Source organism: Jaculus jaculus, chromosome 1 (genome assembly GCF_020740685.1).
Source record: "Jaculus jaculus isolate mJacJac1 chromosome 1, mJacJac1.mat.Y.cur, whole genome shotgun sequence".
In the NCBI taxonomy this organism is placed as follows: Eukaryota; Metazoa; Chordata; class Mammalia; order Rodentia; family Dipodidae; genus Jaculus; species Jaculus jaculus.
The window spans coordinates 297,505,618-297,526,233 of record NC_059102.1 but is presented as its reverse complement, the minus strand read 5'-3'; the positions used below and the strand labels follow the sequence as shown (position 1 = coordinate 297,526,233).

The following is a 20,616-nucleotide window of genomic DNA, read 5'->3' as shown; positions in this document are numbered from 1 at the left end:
AACCAGCAAAGCTTCTTAAAAAAATGTTCACAGAATAAAATCTAGTTAAGAAAGTTTCATCTTTAACCAAACCTGGAGATCATACTGTTTGTTGGTTATACTGATTTAGCAGAAGGCTCCAGGCATCTTGTCTCTGCCCCTCTCAGTGCTAGGGTTACATATGTGCAAAGACACACTTGCCTTTTTTCTTTTATAAATTTTCTTTTATTTATTTATTTTTTTTATTTGAGAGAGGGGGGAGAGGGGGGAGGGAAAGAAAGAGAAAATGAATGGGCATGCTAGGGCCTCCAACCATTGCAAATGAACTCCAGATGCATGAGCCCCCTTGTGCATCCAGCTTACGTGGATCCTGGAGAATTGAACCGGGATCCTTTTAAGGCTTTGCAGGCAAACACCTTAACTGCTAAACCATCACTCCAGCACACACTTGTCTTTTTATGTGGGTGCTGGGAGATCAAATGCCCAGCCCTCACACTTGCATAGTAAGTCCTCATACCCACTGATCCACTCCCTAGGCCCCTGCTCTAGATCTTAATCTTCCATGAAACAATATTATTTTAGAGATTTTTTCCATGTTTAGAATAACAAAATAGTTTTGAAGCTAGTCAGAAAAGCCTCTTGGAAAAACCCTATCCTAATGCCACCTGTAAATATATTCAACATATATCACACTTAGATGGCTGCACTCCCACATCCATAGACACTTGAACTTAGTGGTTAGCTAGGAATGATAGAGTGACTTATCAAGATTCTCAAGGGCACATTCAGTCTGGTGTAGTTATTGCTATAACTTCTGGGAGGGAGCAATAAAAAGAAAACACATATGTGCAGAAGGGAGGAAAGAAATGACCCAGCAGAGCATGGGTATGTAATGCCATGCCAGGGGCTGTCTTAGTTAGACAAGACAATGAATTCTAGACCTTATAACAAGTATCTGGAGTAAAATAACACTGACCTATTGACATGTGGCACCAGGAAAAGGTGTGGTTCAGAATTTTGTGAAGGTCTCAGTCTCTTCTGACTCTGTAGCCATTTGACAGGAGCCAGGTTATCCCAGATACCATCACATGTCTGAAGGATGATGATCCTTAATCTAGATTAAATATTGATGGCTGACTTTTATTGAGCTACAGTCCTATCTAAACAGGATCTCTGAATTATATTTATTAGTCTGTCTTTCCTTCCTACTTCTTTTCTTTTTTTGAGGTAGGGTCTAGCTCTAGCCCAGGAAGACCTGGAACTCAGTATGTAGTTTTAGGCTGGCCTTGAACTCACAGCAATCCTCCTACCTCTGCTTTCTGAGAGCTGGAAATAAAGAATGTGCCACTACCCCTGGCCTTTATTAGTGTTTTACAACTTATGAAACTTTTGCCATCTTTAAAAAGTATTTTTATTTATTTATTGGCAAGCTGAGAGAGAAACAGAGAATCAGCATACCAGGACCTCCAGCTGCTGCAAACAAACTCCAGATGCATGCACCACTTTGTGCATCTGGCTTTATGTGGGTACTAGGGAATTAACTGGGGACATTAGGCTCTGTAGGCAAGTACCTTAACTGCTGAGCCATCTCTCCAGCCCTCTTATTATCTTTTATTTTAACAAATTTATCAAGTGGATTTCCAAGAGCCACAATGTCATTTTTATCTTATGATAAAATGATTTTTTTTTTTTTTTTTGGTTTTTCGAGGTAGGGTATCACTCTGGCTCAGGATGACCTGGAATTCACTATGTAGTCTCAGGTGGCCTCGAACTCACGGTGATCCTCCTACCCTGCCTCCAAAGTGCTGGGATATTAAAGGTGTGTGCCACCATGCCCGGCTTGATAAAATGATTTTTAATCTATCTATAGACTGTTTAAATAAGGATTTCTTCAGGAAGCTAATCGTTAAGTTAGTATGGGAAATAAATTAAAATCATTTTTTTCTTTACTTAAGCTATAGTAGTCTCCCTTTTCCTGGGAGATATATTTTAAGATCTTACTGAATTTTCAAATAGTAGTAAACTTGGATGTGAGGGTGATCTGGCTGCGACATCTGTCACCCCATTGATTGCCAGGGTCGATTTGGCTGACCTGGATGGCTAGGCAGATATCCCCTTACTCCCTCACCGTTCACTGTCCCTCCTGAAGCTGCATGCTTGGTCGAAGAGGACAACCTTCACCAAATAGAGGAGGACTGGTCTTCAGTCAAGATTACACGAGTAGCTGTGCTCCCTTGCTAGAACCTCCAAACAAGCTCTCATATAGTAGCAAACTCTACACTACGCTTTTTCCCTTAGATATACATACTTATGGTAACGTTTAACTTATTAAGAAATTAATCAGTAACTACTGAAATACAATGATTATAACAATATTCTGTAATAAAACATGAATATAGTATCTCTAAACGTTTTACTATATGGTACTATTTTTTAAAAAAGTATATATTTTATTTATTTACTTGACAGAAAGAGATAGGAAGACAGACAGACAGACACAGAGACAGGAAGAATGGGTACACCAGGACCTCTTGCCACTACAAATGAACTTATTTGCATCTTGCTTTAGGTGGATACTGGGGAATTGAACCTGGGTCATCAGGCTTTGCAAGCAAATGCCTTTAGCCCCTCGCTGAGTCATCTCCCCAGCCCTGTACTCACTATTTCTCTTGTGATGATGCAAGACAATGCATGCCATGTGATGAGATGAAGTGAGGTGAATGACGTAGGCATTGTGATATGTTAGGTTACTAACGGGTCAATGGAACATATGACCTGTGACCAGTTCACCTGATAGCTGAGATCACTATGGAATAATGGGTAGTGTAGTACATAGAGCTTAAACAGGTTAGACAAAGAGCTGAGGCATGTTCCAGGATGATGAAATAGGATGGCATGAGATTTCATCATGCTACTCAGAACAGTGTTCAAGTTAAAATTGATTAACTGTTTATTTAAAAAATTTTTAAAACATTTAATATTTCTGGACTGTAGCTGACCATGAGTAACTAAAACTATAGCAAGTAAAACCACAGACAAGAGGTTTATTAAGAAAGTATTTCTGGGGCTGGAGAGATGGCTTAGCTGTTAAGCGCTTGCCTGTGAAGCCTAAGGACCCCGGTTCAAGGCTCGATTCCCCAGGACCCACATTAGCCAGATGCACAAGGGGGCGCAGGCATCTGGAGTTCGTCTGCAGTGGCTGGAGGCCCTGGTGTACCCATTCTCTCTCTCTCTGTCACTTTCAAATAAATAAAAATAAAAAATATTTAAAAAAAAAAAAGAAAGTATTTCTGGGTTGGAGAGATGGCTTAGTGGTTAAGGCACTTGCCTGCAAAGCTAAAGGACCCAGGTTTGATTCCCCATTACCCATGTAAGCCAGATGCACATCTGGAGTTTGTTTGCAGTGGCTGGAGGCCTTGGCATGTCCTTTCTCTCCCCCACCCTATCTAATAAATAATAGTATAAAAAGGAAAGTATTTCTTGGAGCTGGAGAGATGGCTTAGTGCTTAAGGCACTTCCTGTAAAGCCAAAGAAGCCAGGTTCAATTCCCCGGTACCCATGTAAAGCCAGATGCACAAGGTGGCACATGTACCTGAAGTTCATTTGCAGTGGCTAGAGGCCCTGGTGTGCTGACTCTCTATCTGTCTCTTTCTCTTACAAATAAATAAGTAAATAAAAAAGTAAAAATATTTATTTAAATATGTTTAATTTATTTGTTTGCATATGTGTGTATGGGCACACCAATGTCTCTTCCTGCTGCAGTGCTAAATGCTGGTGGCTTGGGAAATGAATTCAAGCCAGTAGGTTTTACAAGCAGCTTTAGCCACTAAGCCATATTCCCAGCTCCTAAGGAAGCATTTCTCTTATAGAAGTGATACTAGATTCTACAGTGACAATGATTAACATTTCAGTTGTTACTGGTAGTAGCAAGAATGTAATGTCCACTGCAAGGGGTTGGAGGAGCCTCCATTTCTAACACTCTAGAAATGCTTAATTTACTGTAAATAAGAATTTAAACATATCTCCAACAAGAATTACTTCTTCTATTAACTATGCTTCTATTAACTACCAGGTATTTTTACAAACACTACATAGGCTTAGATAGATAAAGTTGAGAGAGAAGATGCATAAATAGGAGTAATTTTTTTTTTCTGAGGTAGGGTTTCACTCTAGCTCAGGCTGACCTGGAATTCACTCTGTAGTCTCAGGGTGGCCTCGAACTCAAGGTGATCCTCCTACCTCTGCCTCCCGAGTGCTGGGATTAAAGGCATGCACCACCACGCCCAGCTGGATTAATAATTTTGAAATATCTTACCATAATGAAGAGCCGTCTGACCTTCATTGTCCTATAAGGGAATAAAATAATAGGTGTTACAAGTCCACAAGTAATTGTAAAAGTATGAAAGCATATAAACTACTGCGAATGAATCTGATCTATCAAAGCCCCATCAGTTCTTAGACATGGGAAAAAAACCATTATTTCTTTCCATCTCACAGTAACTTTAGGTCAAGGGCTACCTTGAAGACTAGAACGGTAATTAGTACATTATAGCAGCTTTGGAGGAAGAAGAGAACAGACCTATGGGTAAGAAACCCAATGTGGCAGCTTTGTTACTGGATTAGTGGCAGAAAAACTGACACTGTATCATTTATCTTGGACAACGTTAGGATGTCGATTTCTAAGCCTGCCTCCCAATCTAAGGAATCTGTGATTTATAGTAAGAGTTAGCAGCTTTTTAATGTCTTTTCAAAGACTCACAAATTCCACCCTAATGATTCTTGGCTTCCTAACCAGATTAAATACGTGATTTCAAAGCATGTAAAATTCCAGAAGTTACAAAGGTCAAGAGTTCCCAGAGATTACTCAGAAAACTGAAATACTGAAGTATTTTCTTTTCTTTTCTTTCTTTTTTTTTGGTTTTTCAAGGTAGGGTCTCACTCTGGCTCAGGCTGACCTGGAGTTCACTATGTAGTCTCAGGGTAGCCTCGAACTCACGGCGATCCTCCTACTTCTGCCTCCCGAGTGCTGGGATTAAAGGCGTGTGCCACCACGCCCGGCTTAAGTATTTTCTTTTAAGACTATCACACCACACAGAGATGAGTACTTCTTAGCAATGTTACATTTTACATGGAAAGCAGCTGATCACAGTACATGAACAACCAATAATCAGTAAAAACATAAATGAAAAGTAGAATTTAGTAGCTAATTTGGTACATAGGTCCTAATATGTGGACCACTAATAACTAATATGTCCTGGTAATGAAGGACTCCTGAACTACATGATATTATGACTGAAAGAATTCCTGGGGAGCCTGTATGTCTTCCCCACACACTAAATGATGAATGCGGGAGTGGCTTGACTCTAGAATGTTTTAGTTAAGGTTTTACTACTTTAATCCCCCAAAATGAATAGCAAGTAGCTGTCACAAGGAACTCAAACAGTAAGAAAAAAACCTAGTACAGTAAGAAAAAGGTCAGTCCTTAAGGGCTTTTAGCACCTGGAAGCTTGGCAGGAAGGTCAGGTGGTGAGCAGGGGCAACCATGAAGCAGTACAACTTGTTTTCCCACTAGGGATGGAGATTCTGACAGGATTCAGAGGTGAGGTTTATGTGGGTGGGAGACAGGAGATAGGAAAAAAGAGATTTTGAGGGAGTAGGGAGGGTACATTTGGCTGGGTGTCAAACCTGATGGCTAGGTTTGGGATGTTCATCAAGTACCATAAAGATAGCTACCTCAGAAAAGTAAAAGATGGGGAACAGCTCCCAAGGAATCAGGCAGCACAGAGTGATCACCTTTGCTTCTTGACTGTTTAGATACTGCCTTTATGTTGCTCCCGTTTGCCTTACTCTGCCTCAGAGATTAAAATCAGGGGTGGGGAGAGAGCTGAGGCAGCTGCAGTGAACAGGAGCTGAGGGATGCCAAGCAGGGCAGCAAGACAATGCGAGCCACACTCCAGAAGATGATATCTTGCCTAGGTAGAACTGAGGGCAGGCAAGTCCGAAAGTGCGATATTGATCATAATGGCTTAGGGCTCAAATCTACCTTGCTTGTTTTCAGTGTTAAGCAATAAAAGTATATGTATGTGTGAATGAACCTGATGGGCTTATACTAGGTCAAAAATGTCCCGAAAAAAAAAAAAAAAAAAAAAAGCAATTTTAGGGGCTGGGGAGATGGGTCAGTGGTTAAAAGTGCTTGCTTGTGCAAAGCCTGCCATCCTGGGGTTGATTCCTACCACTCACATAAAGCCAGATGCACCAAGTGGCATATGCATTTGGAGTTTGTTTGCAATGACAAGGGGACCTGGTATGCCCATATTCACTCTTTCATCTGCTTGCGCATAACTAGTTTTTTAAAAGAAACTTCAGAAAGAGCTCATTATTCTACAATTTTATGCATCCCTCATGTAAAGTTATATTTTCCACAACTATCCATCTTTAAAAAGTGTAGTTCTGGGCTGGAGAGATGGCTTAGCGGTTAAGCGCTTGCCTGTGAAGCCTAAGGACCCCGGTTCGAGGCTCGGTTTCCCAGGTCCCACGTTAGCCAGATGCACAAGGGGGCGCAAGCGTCTGGAGTTCGTTTGCAGAGGCTGGAAGCCCTGGCGCGCCCATTCCCTCTCTCTCCCTCTATCTGTCTTTCTCTCTCTGTCTGTCACTCTCAAATAAATTAAAAAAAAAAAAAAAAGTGTAGTTCTGGGGCTGGGGAGATGGCTTAGCAGTTGGAGGCCCTGGAATGCCTATTCTCTTTCTTGCTCACAAATAAAATTAAGAACAACTTTAGGAAAAACAGATATATATGGAGGAATATTATCTTGTTACTTGGACAAAATTTTTATGTTTTATCACTGTGTTCACATATATTCAAAGTTAAGTCTTTCTTAATTTCTAATACCTTATCTTCAGTAGGGAGGAGGAAGGAAGTTTAATTTATTTTAATTACTTTACCATCAAACATAAATAAGTATCTCCAGCTGGATTTCTAGTTAAAAATATTTGTTGAGTTCCTATTATATCCCAGCACAGTTCTAGCTACTGCACTGGGACACAGAAGTGAATGAAGCAGAGTTGGCCCTGATGTTCTTATAAGATCAGGTGGTAGGGGGAAGTAATAAGCCATCAGGCTATGCAATAATAAGACAGATTGAGCTGGGCTTGGTGATGTGTACCTATAGGACTAGCTACTTGGGAAGCTGAAATAGGAGGATCATTGAAGCCCACAAGGTCAAGACCAGTGAGAGCAATCTAGCAAGGTATATGTGTACACACACACACACACACACACACACACACACACACACACACACACACACTTTGGAAGAAAAGGAAGCAGAGCAGAGTAAGGCAGTAGAGTGGTGTAGGTGCTAGTTCAGGAAGACAGGAACTGGGGAAGACATGAGGAGGCCATGTAACTCTAACTGAATAAAACACAGCACCTATAATCTTGGTCTGAAGGCAAGCTCATTATACAAGCCATGCTTGCTAGAGTTTTCTCACAGGCATTTCCAAAATGGAGCCAGGGGATGGAAGTGTATAAAAGAGAAGGTCCTTTCCTCTAACATTTAAAAAAAAAGTTTTTTTTTCCCTTGAGCATGCGTCACCTTGTGTGTCTGGCTTACGTGGGCTCTGGGGAGTTGAACATCGGTCCTTAGGCTTTGCAGGTAAGTACCTTAAACACTATTTCCCCAGCCCTCCTCTGGCAAATTTAAAGAGCACAGAGAAATAAAGACAGAGACTGACAGACAAATGTATGATTCTACTAATATATCTAAAGCAGTTAAATTCATAGAGAAAGAAAGGCAGGGTCAAGGTGGGAATTTTTTTTCCTTCTTTTTTGATACAAGGTTTTTAGAACAGGCTGGCCTCAAACTCCTTATGTAGCCAAGGACTACCTGGAGTTCCTGATCTTCCTGCCTCTACTTCCAGAGGACTAGGATTAAGATTTGAAGTAGCACCCCATTTATGCAGTGCTGAGGACTGAACCAGAGCCTTGAGCATGTAGGCAAGCACTCTACCAAGTGGTTACATTTCTAGTCTAGAACTGGTGTTTAATGGGTACAGTTTCAGTTCTGGAGCTGGTTCTGAGTTCAGGAAAAGGGGATGGATAGTGAAGGAGATGTTTTGCAGCCCATTTACCACATTTAGATTGTTCTGGTGTGCTTTATACTTTTGGACTGGCAGCTCAAGTGGTCTTTTTTTTTTTTAATTTTTATTTATTTATTTGAGAGCGACAGACACAGAGAGAAGGACAGAGAGAGGGAGAGAGAGAGAATGGGCGCGCCAGGGCTTCCAGCCTCTGCAAACGAACTCCAGACGCGTGCGCCCCCTTGTGCATCTGGCTAACGTGGGACCTGGGGAACCGAGCCTCGAACCGGGGTCCTTAGGCTTCACAGGCAAGCACTTAATCGCTAAGCCATCTCTCCAGCCCACAAGTGGTCTTTTTTTCTTTGAGGTAGAGAGAGCAAGCGTGAGCACAGAGAGAGAAAGGACATACCAGGACGTCTAGCCACTAACTCCAGACACTTGTGCCACCATGTGCATCTGGCTTTATGTGGGTACTGGGGAATTGAACCTTGGTCCTGTGGCTTTGCAGGCAAATGCTTCAACTACTAAGCCATCTCTCCAGCCCTCAAGTGGACTTTTATCTAGAAATTTTGTGCTGTTGTTAACTGTTCAGGGTTTATCCTCGAATGTTTCTGCCAAGCATCCCAGAGATAAGAGCAGCATGAGGTCATTTAGTTGATTTTGTAGCTTGGGAAGTTTTAAATACATAAGAAATACAGTTCCCACTTCCAATACTATCCTGGGGCTTAAAGCACAAGTGAAGATAAACTTTCTATGTCACTTGGTGGGCATCATTTTTTGTTCACTGCAGAGGTGATTGGTGATATCTGAGATCTTACTCTGAGTTCTGAGACTGACGACTTCTTTCAGACAACCTCCTACCTCCTCCTCCTTCAACTTCTTGTTTTTTTTTGGGGGGGAGGGGTGGGTGGGATTTTCAAGGTAGGGTCTGACTCTAGCCCAGTGACCTGAAATTCACTATGTAGCCTCAGGCTGGCCTCGAATTCACAGGGATCCTCCTACCTCTGCCTCCTGGGATTAAAGGCGTGCGCCACCATACCTGGTTTAAAGCATTTTGAAAACTTAAAGTATACTTTTTTTTTTCTTTCCCTGAGGAAGGGTCTCATCCTAGCCCAGGCTGACCTGGAACTCACTCTTTAGTTCTGGTCAGGCTTTGAACTCAGAGATCCTGACTCCAGAGCGCAGGGATTAAAAGTATGTGCCACTATGCCCAGCTAGCTTATAATTTTTTTTTTTTTCGGTGCTGAGGACCGAACCCAGGGCTTTGCGCTTGCTAGGCAAGCGCTCATCCACTGAGCTAAATCCCCAACCCCAAGCTTATAATTTTTTAAGCAGTGTTTTTTGTGGTTTCTGGAAAGTTAATGTGTCTTTTTTTTTTTCCTGATTATGTGAGAGCAGGTTCGCATGTGCTGGTCAGAGGGCAATTTCAAGTGTTTGTCCTTGTTTTCCAAGTTGCATGAGGCAGGTCTATCATTCACTGTGGCTTTCACTAGGCTAGCTGGTGCATAAACTTCTGCATTCTCCTGGCTGTGCCTCCCATGACAGATGGATGTGCCCCTTTGTTCCAGGCTTTATATGGGTGTTGGGGAACTGAATTCAGGCAGGCAGGCCTGTAAGCAAGTGTCCTTAACCACTGAGCAATCAGTCCAACCCTTCACTTTATTTATTTATTTTGGTTTTTTATTTTAGGCTGGGGGTATGGTAGCTCTCACTTTTTATTTATTTATTATTTATTTATAGTTTTGGTTTTTCGAGGTAGAGTACAAGCCTTTAATCCAGGAAGCAGATGTAGGAGGATTACCGTGAGTTTGAGGCCATCCTGAGACTACACAGTAAATTAATTCCTGGTCAGCCTGGGCCAGAGCAAGACCCTACCTAAAAAGCAGAATAAAGACAAACAAAGAAATTTATTGTTTAGCTGGCCATGGTGGCACAAATCTGAAATTCCAGTACCTGGGAGGTTGGGGCAGGAGAATCACAGGTTTGAGATGTTGTCTCTAAAACACAAATTTACAAAATAAGAAAGGAAGGAAGGAGGAAAGAAAGAAAGATGGAAGAAAAAGACAGCCAGGAATGGTGGTGGCTCATATCTATAATGGCTACACTTTGGAGGAGGCAGGGAGACCCAGCCTGAGCTACAGAGCATGTGCCAGGTCAGCTGGGCCTTGTATGGGACCCTGCCTCAAATAAACAAGTAGGGTTAAAAAGGAAGGCTGGGGCCGGGCGTGGTGGTGCATGCCTTAATTCCAGCACTTGGGAGGCAGAGGTAGGAGGATTGCCAAGAGTTTGAGGCCACCCTAAGACTCCATAGTGAATTCCAGGTCAGCCTGAACCAAGGACGGCGGGTGTAGTAGCTCTCACTTTTTGATTTTTCGAGGTAGGGTTTCACTCTAGCTCAGGCTGACCTGGAATTCACTATGGAGTCTCAGGGTGGCCTTGAACTCACAGCAATCCTTCTACCTCTGCCTCCCAAGTGCTGGGATTAAAGGCGTGCACCACCATGCCTCTTATTTTGGTTTTTGAAGGTAGGATTTCACTCTAGCCCACACTGACCTGGAACTCACTCACTATGTCGTCTCAGAGTGGTCATGAACTCACAGTGATCCTCCTACCTCTGCCTCCCGAGTGCTGGGATTAAAGGTGCATGCCACCACACTAGGCTCCTTTACTTCATTTTTTTTGGTGACAGTCTCTCTTCTCTCTCTCCAATAAATAAAAAACTAAAAAAAATTTTTATATATTAAAAAAAGGGCTGGAGAGATGGCTTAGCAGTTAAGGCACTTGCCTATAAAGCCAAAGAACCCAGGCTTGATTCCCTAGGGCCCGTGTAAGTCAGATACACAGGGTGGCACATGCACCTGGAGTTCATTTATAGTGGCTGGAGGCCCTGGAGTGCCCATTCTTCCTCTCTCTCTCACAAACAAACAAACAAACAAACAAACCAACCAACCAACCAACCAACCAACCAACCAACCAACCAACCAACCATCCAACCAACCAAAATATTTATTGTGACAGAGTCCCTCACTGATTTAAGTAGACTAGCTAGCCACCTAGCCCCAGAGTCTCATTCTATGCCTCTGCAGCACTGGGATTATAGACATGTGCCACCATGCTTGGCATTTTTTGTTCATTTTTATTTATTTATTTGAGAGTGACACACAGAAAAAGGCATATATATATAGAGAGAATGGGTGTGCCACGGCTTCCAGCCACTGCAAATGAATTCCAGATGTGTGAGCCTCCTTGTGCATCTGGCTAATGTGGGTCCTGGGGAATAGAGCCTTGAACTGGGGTCCTTAGGCTTCAGATGCAAGTGTTTAACTGCTAAGCCATCTCTCCAGCCCATGCTTGGCATTTTTACATGGGTACTGGGCATCTGAACTTAGGTCCTCATGCTTACACAGCAAGCACTTCTAACTAGTTTATTTACTAGTCTTCTTAGTAGTTATCTCTGAATGAAAAACAAAACAAAAAAAAGCCTACAAAAATAACAGTATATATTTGAAAAAGCTATCAAAATTCAGCAGAATACAAGACTTGATTCTCTTAAGTCTTTCTCATTAGGTAAGTAGTAACTCTATCAAAGCTTCATCTGAATGCATTTTTAGACGTCTATGATCAAGTGGAAATTTGGGTATTTCTAGCTCTACTTTAAACCATTACACCTTCAATTACAGAAGTCTTTCTCCATACTGACTACAACAAAGAAAAATAACTCCCATAGTTGATATGGAAATGAAAAGGACAGCCATTGACTGAAAGGAAATGAATCAAAGGCAGCAAAACTCACTGCTTGTCCCTCTGAAGGCAACTGAGGACACTCAGAGCTCCAGAGGCATTCCCAATGAGTCTGCTTTGGGAACTACCACTGCACTGACAAAACTCTAAACTGCTAGACAGAGGGACTAGACTGAAAGAGGCACAGTGTAGATGAACAGTTGAAACGACAGAATGGATCAAACTGTGCTGTGTCCAAAAGGTGCTCTTCTTGGGTTGATCTAACCACTAATACCCATAAGACTGGAGTCCTTGTAGTAATTCACATGAACCTTCACTCAGTTACCTGAGAACTATCCTATCTCTAAGGAGATATATAACTCAGGTATGAGAAGAAATCCCTGTTAGCAGGTAGGGGCTTATCTTAGTTTTGACACCTTGCTGCTTCCCGGACACCATTATATATTGTAAAAGTCACTATTAGGTGGGCTGGAGTTAACGTACTTGCCTGCAAAACCTAACAACCTGAGTTTGACTCTCCAGAATCCATGAAAAGCCAGATGCACAGGGTGGTGCATGCATCTGGAGTTTGTCTGCAGTGATTAGAGGCTCTGGCACACCCATCCTCTCCTTCCCTCCCTCCTCTCTTGCAAATAAAAAATATGTTTAAAAGTAGCTCTTAGGATTACACATAGAATATGCCAATTAGAATAAATTTAGGATAGTTCAAAGTGCAGTGTCCCCATCACTTTTTTTTCTTTTTTTGGGTTTCTTTGCAATTCCTCCTAGTCTGGATTAATAATCAGGTTTTGCCCTTATCAAAAATAATGTTCTTCAGAATAGAGGACCCAAATGTAAGCCCAAGTAGCTATAGCCACCTGATATTCGATAAAAATGCCAAAAATACTCATTGGAGAAGAGACAGCCTCTTCAGCAAATGGTGTTTTGAAAACTGGATATATATCTGCAGAAGGATGAAAATAGATTCTTCTCTCTCGCCATGCACAAGAATTAAGTCCAAATGGATTAAAGACCTTAACATCAGACCGGAAACTCTGAAACTGCTAGAGGAAAAAGTAGGGGAAACCCTTCAACATATTGGTCTTGGCAAAGACTTTCTGAATACAACCCCAATTGCTCAGGCAATAAAACCACAGATTAACCACTGGAACCTAATGAAATTACAAAGATTTTGCACCACAAAGGACACTGTGAAAAAAGCAAAGAGGCAACCTACAGAATGGGAAAAAATCTTCGCCAGCTATATATCTGATAAAGGATTAATATCTAGGATATACAAAGAACTCAAAAAGTTAAATAATAAGGAATCAAACAAGCAAATCAAAAAATGGGCTATGGAGCTAAATAGAGAGTTCTCAAAGGAAGAAATAGGAATGGCATATAAGCATCTAAAAAAATGTTCTACGTCACTAGTCATCAGGGAAATGCAGATTAAAACTACATTGAGATTCCATCTCACTCCTGTCAGATTAGCCACCATCATGAAAACAAATGATCATAAATGTTGGCGGGGATGTGGAAAAAAAGGAACCCTTCCACACTGCTGGTGGGAATGCAACCTGGTCCAGCCATTGTGGAAAACAGTGTGGAGGTTCCTAAAACAGCTAAAGATTGATCTACCATATGACCCAGCTATAGCACTCCTAGGCATATATCCAAAGGACTCATCTCATTTCCTTAGAAGTACATGCTCAACCATGTTTATTGCAGCTCAATTTATAATAGCTGGGAAATGGAACCAGCCTAGATGTCCCTCAACAGATGAGTGGATAATGAAGATGTGGCACATTTATACAATGGAGTTCTACTCAGCGGTAAAGAAAAATGAAGTTATGAAATTTGCAGAAAAATGGATGGACCTGGAAAGTATTATACTAAGTGAGCTAACCCAGGTCCAGAAAGCCAAGTGCCACATGTTCTCTCTCATATGTGGATCCTAGCTACAGATGATTGGGCTTCTGCATGAGAATGAAAATACTTAGTAGCAGAGGCCAGTAAGGTAAAAAGGAGACATAAAGGGTAGAGAAAGGAAGGGAGGAGGATACTTAATAGGTTGATATTGTATATATGTAATCACAATGATTGTAATGGGGAGGTAATATGATGGAGAATGGAATTTCAAATGGGAAAGTGTGGGGGTGGGGAGGGAGGGAATTACCATGGGATATATTTTATAATCATGGAAAATGTTAATAAAAATTAAAAAAAATGTTCCTTAGTAATATGCTTATGCTCAGCAGGTCACCAAGAAACTTAGACATTTTTATACAAGAGCAGATTTCCCCCAGCAGGGGAAAGGAGAGTCATTTTCACTCTATGATAACTCACACAGCCAGAATTTCCAACAGGAAGCTTAATATGAAACGATTGTCTCATAGGACTTTGCTAGCTCTGTCCCACTTCGACTACAGGAATTTCTTCCATGGCACATGTTCTTTGTTCCTGTGCTGAAGTGTACAGAAGTGAACTGAGACCAGCCTAGATGTCCATCAACACACGAATGGGCAAAGGAAATGTAGCATATAAATATACAGAAGTCCATTCAGTGATAAAGAAGAACAAGATTACACCATTTGCAAGAACAAAATAAGCCACACTCAGAAAGGAATATACCCTGTTTTCTTTCACATGAAAAGGATTTTTAGAAGAGAGGTGAGTGACTAATGATGGGCGTGGGGGAGAAGGTGGAACAAGAGAGGGCAACTGGGAGTAAATATAACTAAAATACACGACATCCATGAATGTGTGAAGATATAATGAAACTCATTATATCTTATATTCATTAAAAAAGAATACTATGGTTGGGCATGGTGGCGCACCTCTTTAATCCCAGCAGGGTTAAGAGGATCACTGTGAGTTCAAGGCCACCTTGAGATTACATAGCAAATCCCAGGTTGGCCTGAGCTAGAGTGAGACCCTACCTCGAAAAACCAAAAATAAATGAAAAAAAGAATATTATGGCTTGGATTGGAATGACGAGTCCCCCCCCCCCCCCAGAGGTGATGTTTAAGGCTTAGTCCTGTGGCAATAGTGTGAGGTGGGTTGTGGAAACTTTAGGAAATGGTTCCTAGTAGAGGAAATTTAAGGCACTAGGGTGTGCTCTTGAAATGGCAGTTGAGCCATGGCCCCTTCTTCTCTCTCTATCTTGTTGCTTCTGGGCTGCTATTTTCTTAGCTAAATAGAAAGGAAGGTCATCAGCAGAAAAGGAAGGTGAAGAAGACAGTCCGAATTTTGAGAAAAGAGTCATAGCACAAAGTGGGAGAGTTAATGGAGAAAAGAGAGATGTGACAACTGCCTGCTGAGCAGTAAGAACATGGGAGATGACTGGCCATAAACTTGGAGTGAACACAGCTGTACCTTTTTCTTCTCTAGTCATGTTAACTGTGCGGGTAGAGTATGGCAGAGGATGAGTCATTTGAACGGAAGCCCATGCCAGATGCGCAGCAACAAACAAGTCTGGGACACTCCTTGTTTAATCTGGCTTACATATAGCAAAGCAGACTACAATCTACATACCTTAACTGTAATTAGTGATGACTAGTATGAATACACAGAAGAGTATTGATGGCTACAAAAAAGTTTATAGCTTAAGTAAATAAAGTAGGTTATAAAACCATGTGCAGTATGTTCCTATTTGGGAGATCAAAATATACATGGACAAACAGGAAAAAAGATAAAGAAAGCATTAGAATGATAGGAATTACCTTGAAGGTTCTTACCTTCTTCTTATAGAAGAATACACATTTTCTTTATACTTGTTATTCGTACAGAATTTAAAAATGATCAATTTTACTTTTGAAATAAAGCGACCATAAACCACCTATACTTTCTCTGAATCTGAGTATTATTCATATGTACACAGAATTACCTATTACCTAGTTGTTCCAAACAAAAGCTAACAAAACCAATTATAATTACAAACATGACAGCTTACCTACCACCCCACAATCCACTTCTTGTTTGCTATGTTCTCAGAGTTCCACCATGACCAATTTTGAGGCTTTGTGTTCAGATGCTGTAGGCTGAAGTGTCCTGGTGTTTAATGTGAAACATGGAAATTTTTTTCTTATCTTTCAACTTAGGGCAAGTCCACCCAGAAATCAATTATAGCAATGCCATGAACCTAAGAACCATGATCACAAAATTGATTGGCAAAGGTGAATAGAAAGATAGGAAACCAAACATGGTGTCTTTTAATTCTATTTTCTGTCTTCTAAGAGTACTACAGAAAAGAAGTGGCCTTTGAAAACAGAATTTTTTTCTTCCAATTCTGAATTGTTTGTGTATCTGGGTACCTTGGTATCTAAGAATAAAGGGAAGGTAATTATTTTCACTCTTTACCCAACTGTAGCCTTTTGAGACTCAACTGTAAATTCTTCCTTTGTGTATTTCTATGTATATGTAGCAAAAGGTCAGTGCACTTATTTATTTATTTATATTTATGACTTAGTAATATAAAACCTGACCAATTCTTTCTTTCTTAATATTTTTATTTTTATTTATTTATTTGACAGAGAAACAGGGAGAGAAAGAGAATGGGCACACCAGGGCCTCCAGCCACTGCAAATAAACTCTACACGCATGAGCCCCCCTTGTGCATCTGGCTAATGTGGGTTCTGGGGAACTGAACCAGGGTCTATTGGCTTTGCAGGCAAATACCTTAACTGCTAAGCTATCCCTCCAGCCCTTTTTACAGGTTTTTTGAGGTAGGGTTATACTCAAGCCCAGGTTGACCTGGAATATACTATGTAGTCTCAGCGTGACCTTGAATTCAAGATGATCCTCTTACCTCTGCTTCCTGAGTGTTGGGATTAAAGGCATGTACCACCAAGCCCAGTTTCCTGATAAGTTTTTATTTATTTGCAATCAGACAGAGAGAGAGAAAGAGCGTGAGACAGAGGGGGAGGACACACCAGGGCCTCCAGCCACTGCAAACAAACTCTAGATGCATGTGCCCCTTGTGCATCTGGCTTACGTAGGTCCTGAAATTAAATCTGGGTCCTTTGGCTTTGCTTAACCTTAACTGCTAAGCCATTTCGCCAGCCCCTGATCAGTTTTTTATCACTACTAATGATGATGATTATTATTATTTTGTTTTTTTCGAGGTAGGATCTCACTCTAGTCCAGGCTGACCTGGAATTCACTATGTAGTCTCAGGGTGGCCTTGAACTCAGGCAATCCTTCTATCTCTGCCTCCTGAGTGCTGGAATTAAAGGTGTACACCACCATGCCTAGCTCCTAATGATTACTTAAAACTACCATGATACACTATTATTGTTAGGATGCTTTCATAAACTACATCATGTGTATTGATATATCTTTACCTGTTATTTCTCTTCATGTATTAAAACAGAATTTATTGTAGAGCATGATTATGACTCTACACTATTTTTCTCAGAAATTTCAGAAAAGGATACAGCAACCTAAACCTTAGTCTTTATAGATATTCTGTTTTGAAATATATTATAAAGAACAAATGGAATTGAATGTCAAGAATGAGTAAGTGAAAGCTTTTACTCATCTGGTTTACAACTTATATCAGCTAATTTTTCTAGATTTAAATTGATTAAATTTTTTGGTTGTTTCATTTCAAATGACCACACCAGAAAGAGAGCTGTTTGTCATGATTATTTATGCTTTTTGTTTCTGTTTTAGCTTGAAGGAAATGTTTAAATTTAATAAATATGAAGTTATTATAAAGAACAGCCAAATCTATTCCAATAAATTAGAATTGGTCACATGTTTGAACTCTTCATAAGGGATTATACATTAGGGTAAAATAAAACTACTCCAGTGAATTAAAAATAAAACAACAGAATAATGTTAAATGCATCAGATTTTACCAATGCTAGGGCCACAGAGATTGCTCAGTGATTAAGGTGCTTTGCTGTAAAGCCTAATGACTGGGGTTCGATACCCTAGTATTCACGTAAAGCCAGATGCAGTTGTACATTCATCTGAAGTTCATTTGTAGTGGCTGGAGACCCTGTCGTGCCCATTCTCTCTTTCTCCCTCCCTATCTCTCTGCTTACAAATAAAAATCACCAATGCTAAAAGTCAAAATTCTAAAAGCATAAAAATATGCAGTGCTACACATTCCCTCCATACTGTCATGTGAGAAAAGAAAACACAGCCATGGTGTTTCTAAATTCTTTACTATCCCCTTTAAGATGGTGCCAAAACATGGTAGCTCCTGCCCATCCCATCTGGACTGCGCTCTGTTCTGACTCTTATAGGTGGTACAGCCACCACTCTAAGGTCGGATTCCACAGGAGCCACTCCTTCACAGAGTAAAATATAATCTTGAGCCCTGCTAAAGCCTTCTCTGCTCTACATTTTTCTGTGTTGTATATTATTTATAAAAATGGGTTCTGCTTCTTTGAAAGGACCGTGGCATAAATTAACGTGACAGACCACTATTTCCTTCATCCCTTCTTTATAGCACAAGCCTCTTCATGTAATAAAAGCTAAATAAGAAAAACAATCTATTTGTAGAAAAGCAAATATGGTGGGTTTTCTTATTTTCTGGCATTAAGTACCTGCCACAGGCTATGGGGAACAGGGAAAAATGCCAGTAAGTTCCATATTAAACATGCTGCAACAAATTGCTCACATTGTAGAACCATTATTTTGAGTTGAAAAAGCAATGAAGTCAGTCTTTGCCTCTGAAACATGAGATCTGATGAAGAGACATGCAGGCCAAACGGTGAAGAAAAGCAAGGAAACAGGAGTGGTTAAGAGGGCCAGCAAAGCCTACTGGTAATTAGAAGAAGGCAACAGCAGTAGGAGCTGCTAGCAGAAATCAGCAGCTCTGAGAGAGGTGGCAAGTTGCAGACATTTAGACCACAGCATCCAGACAGCTGTTAGAGGCCCGGGCCACATGCCGACCAGTACTTATCAGCAGTCTCAAGAGAGAAGAGCTTCAGCCTCATCTTTTCAACCACCAAGAAATGCCAACAGCATAGTACAAAATGAAGTAAGCAAAGAACTATAAAATACACTTTAGAAAAGGTATTTTATTAGAAATATAGTTAAAAAATACAAAGCAGAATTTAACTGTTTTAGAATGTTTTACTTCTAGATACCTGATACTTTATTAGCATGAGGAAAGAGTGAACAAACACTGGTTGAAGCCTATGTTGTGCTACAAGTTCTAGAAACATCATTTTCACTCTCATATTAACCTTATTTCATAATACTGTTATTCCCGTGTGTGTGTGTGTGTGTGTGTGTGTGTGTGTGTGTGTGTCTGTGTCATGGACAGGTGAGCAGCAATGCATGTGCCACAGTATAGTGCATGTGGAAGATAGGAACAACTTCTAGATCCTTGCCTTTCCACCTCATTTTCTAAAGCAGGGTTTTTCTCCCTGGATCTTGCTCTGCTGTTGCCCATTTATTTTTATTTTTATTTTTATTTATTTATTTGAGAGTGACAGACCGAGAAAGACAGAGAGAGAGAGAGAGAGAGAGAGAGAGAGAGAGAGAGAGAGAGGGAGGGAGGGAGGGAGGGAGGGAGGGAGGGAGGGAGGGAGGGAGGGAGGGAGGGAGGGAGGGAGGGAGGGAGGGAGGGAGGGAGGGAGGGAATGGGCGTGCCAGGGCCTCCAGCCACTGCAAACGAACTCCAGACACGTGCACCCCCTTGTGCATCTGGCTGATGTGGGTCCTGGGGAATTGAGCCTCAAACTGGGTCCTTAGGCTTCACAGGCAAGTGCTTAACCACTAAGTCATCTCTCCAGCCCACCCATTTATTTTTTTATTTTTATTTTATTTTTTATTTATTTGACAGAGAGAAAGAAGGGGGGGAGGGGGAGAGAGAGAGAGAGAGAAAAGAATGGGTGTGCCAGGGCCTTCAGCTATTGCAGATGAACTCCAGATGCATGAACCCCATGTGTGCATGTGCAACATTGCACACTGGTGTCACTGTGCATCTGGCTTATGTGGGACCTGGAGATCTGAACACGCATTCTTAGGCTAAGCCATCTATCTCTGCAGCACATTGTTGCCCATTTGTATGGTAAGTAAAATGAAGCTTATAGATACTATATACCTTACCCAAGGGCCCTAGGCCCTTGTGACCTAAAAACACAAACTTTCTCAACTATATCATGCTGCTAAAAAAGGAGCAAGAAGAATTAACAAAAACAAAAATGAGCCAGGTGTGGTGGTACATGCCTTTAATCCCAGCACTCAGAAGGTAGAGGTAGGAGGATCACCATGAGTTTGAGGCCACCATACATAGTGAATTCCAGGTCAGCCTGAGCTAGAGTGAGACCCTACCTTGAAAAACAAAAACAAACAAATAAAAATGAGAAATGTGATTAAGAATTCTTATTTGTGTAGGGTACATACAATATGTAGCCTAGGTCAGTCTCACATCTAGCATGCTTGTGTAATTCCTGGTGCACTAATTCTCTCTTTCTTAAAACAAATTGGATAGAACAATCCAGAACAGTAAAGAAACCCAAAAAATGGCTTTTCCTACTCATATTCTTACTCTTCACTTTTACAATGAAAATTTTCAATCTCCTAGCTCCAAAATCCACCTTTTCACTCACAGAATGTTCTATAGCCAGAAGTGGTAGCACACATCTTTAATCCCAGCACTTAGGAGATGAAGTAGGATTGCCATGAGTTTGAAGCAAGTCTGGGCTAGAGAGAGAGAGAGAGAGACCCTGATTCTCCCCTCCCCTGTCCTCCCCTCCAAATGTTATATGACCCTTCATTTCATTCATCGAAACCTTCACTTTCATTGAAAGAGCATAAATTAGTAGAACTATTTTAGAAAATGTTCACTTTGTTAGTATTTCTAGAAATTTA

The 20,616-nt window shown here is 41.0% G+C and overlaps 1 protein-coding gene across 4 annotated transcripts in view; it reads right to left on the bottom strand.

The window, feature by feature from the left end:
* The window catches only part of Acbd6 (acyl-CoA binding domain containing 6), a 183,740-nt gene that overhangs the window by 13,493 nt on the left and 149,631 nt on the right, over positions 1-20,616 (bottom strand). For 3 of the 4 annotated variants that reach the window (XM_004658739.3, XM_045141757.1, XM_045141756.1), the window contains one exon: positions 4,295-4,325. The exons of the other annotated variant lie outside the window; for it this stretch is intronic. In XM_004658739.3, coding sequence (XP_004658796.2) covers positions 4,295-4,325 — 31 coding nt within the window. The remainder of the gene's footprint in view (positions 1-4,294; positions 4,326-20,616) is intronic. 4 annotated transcript variants of the gene reach the window in all.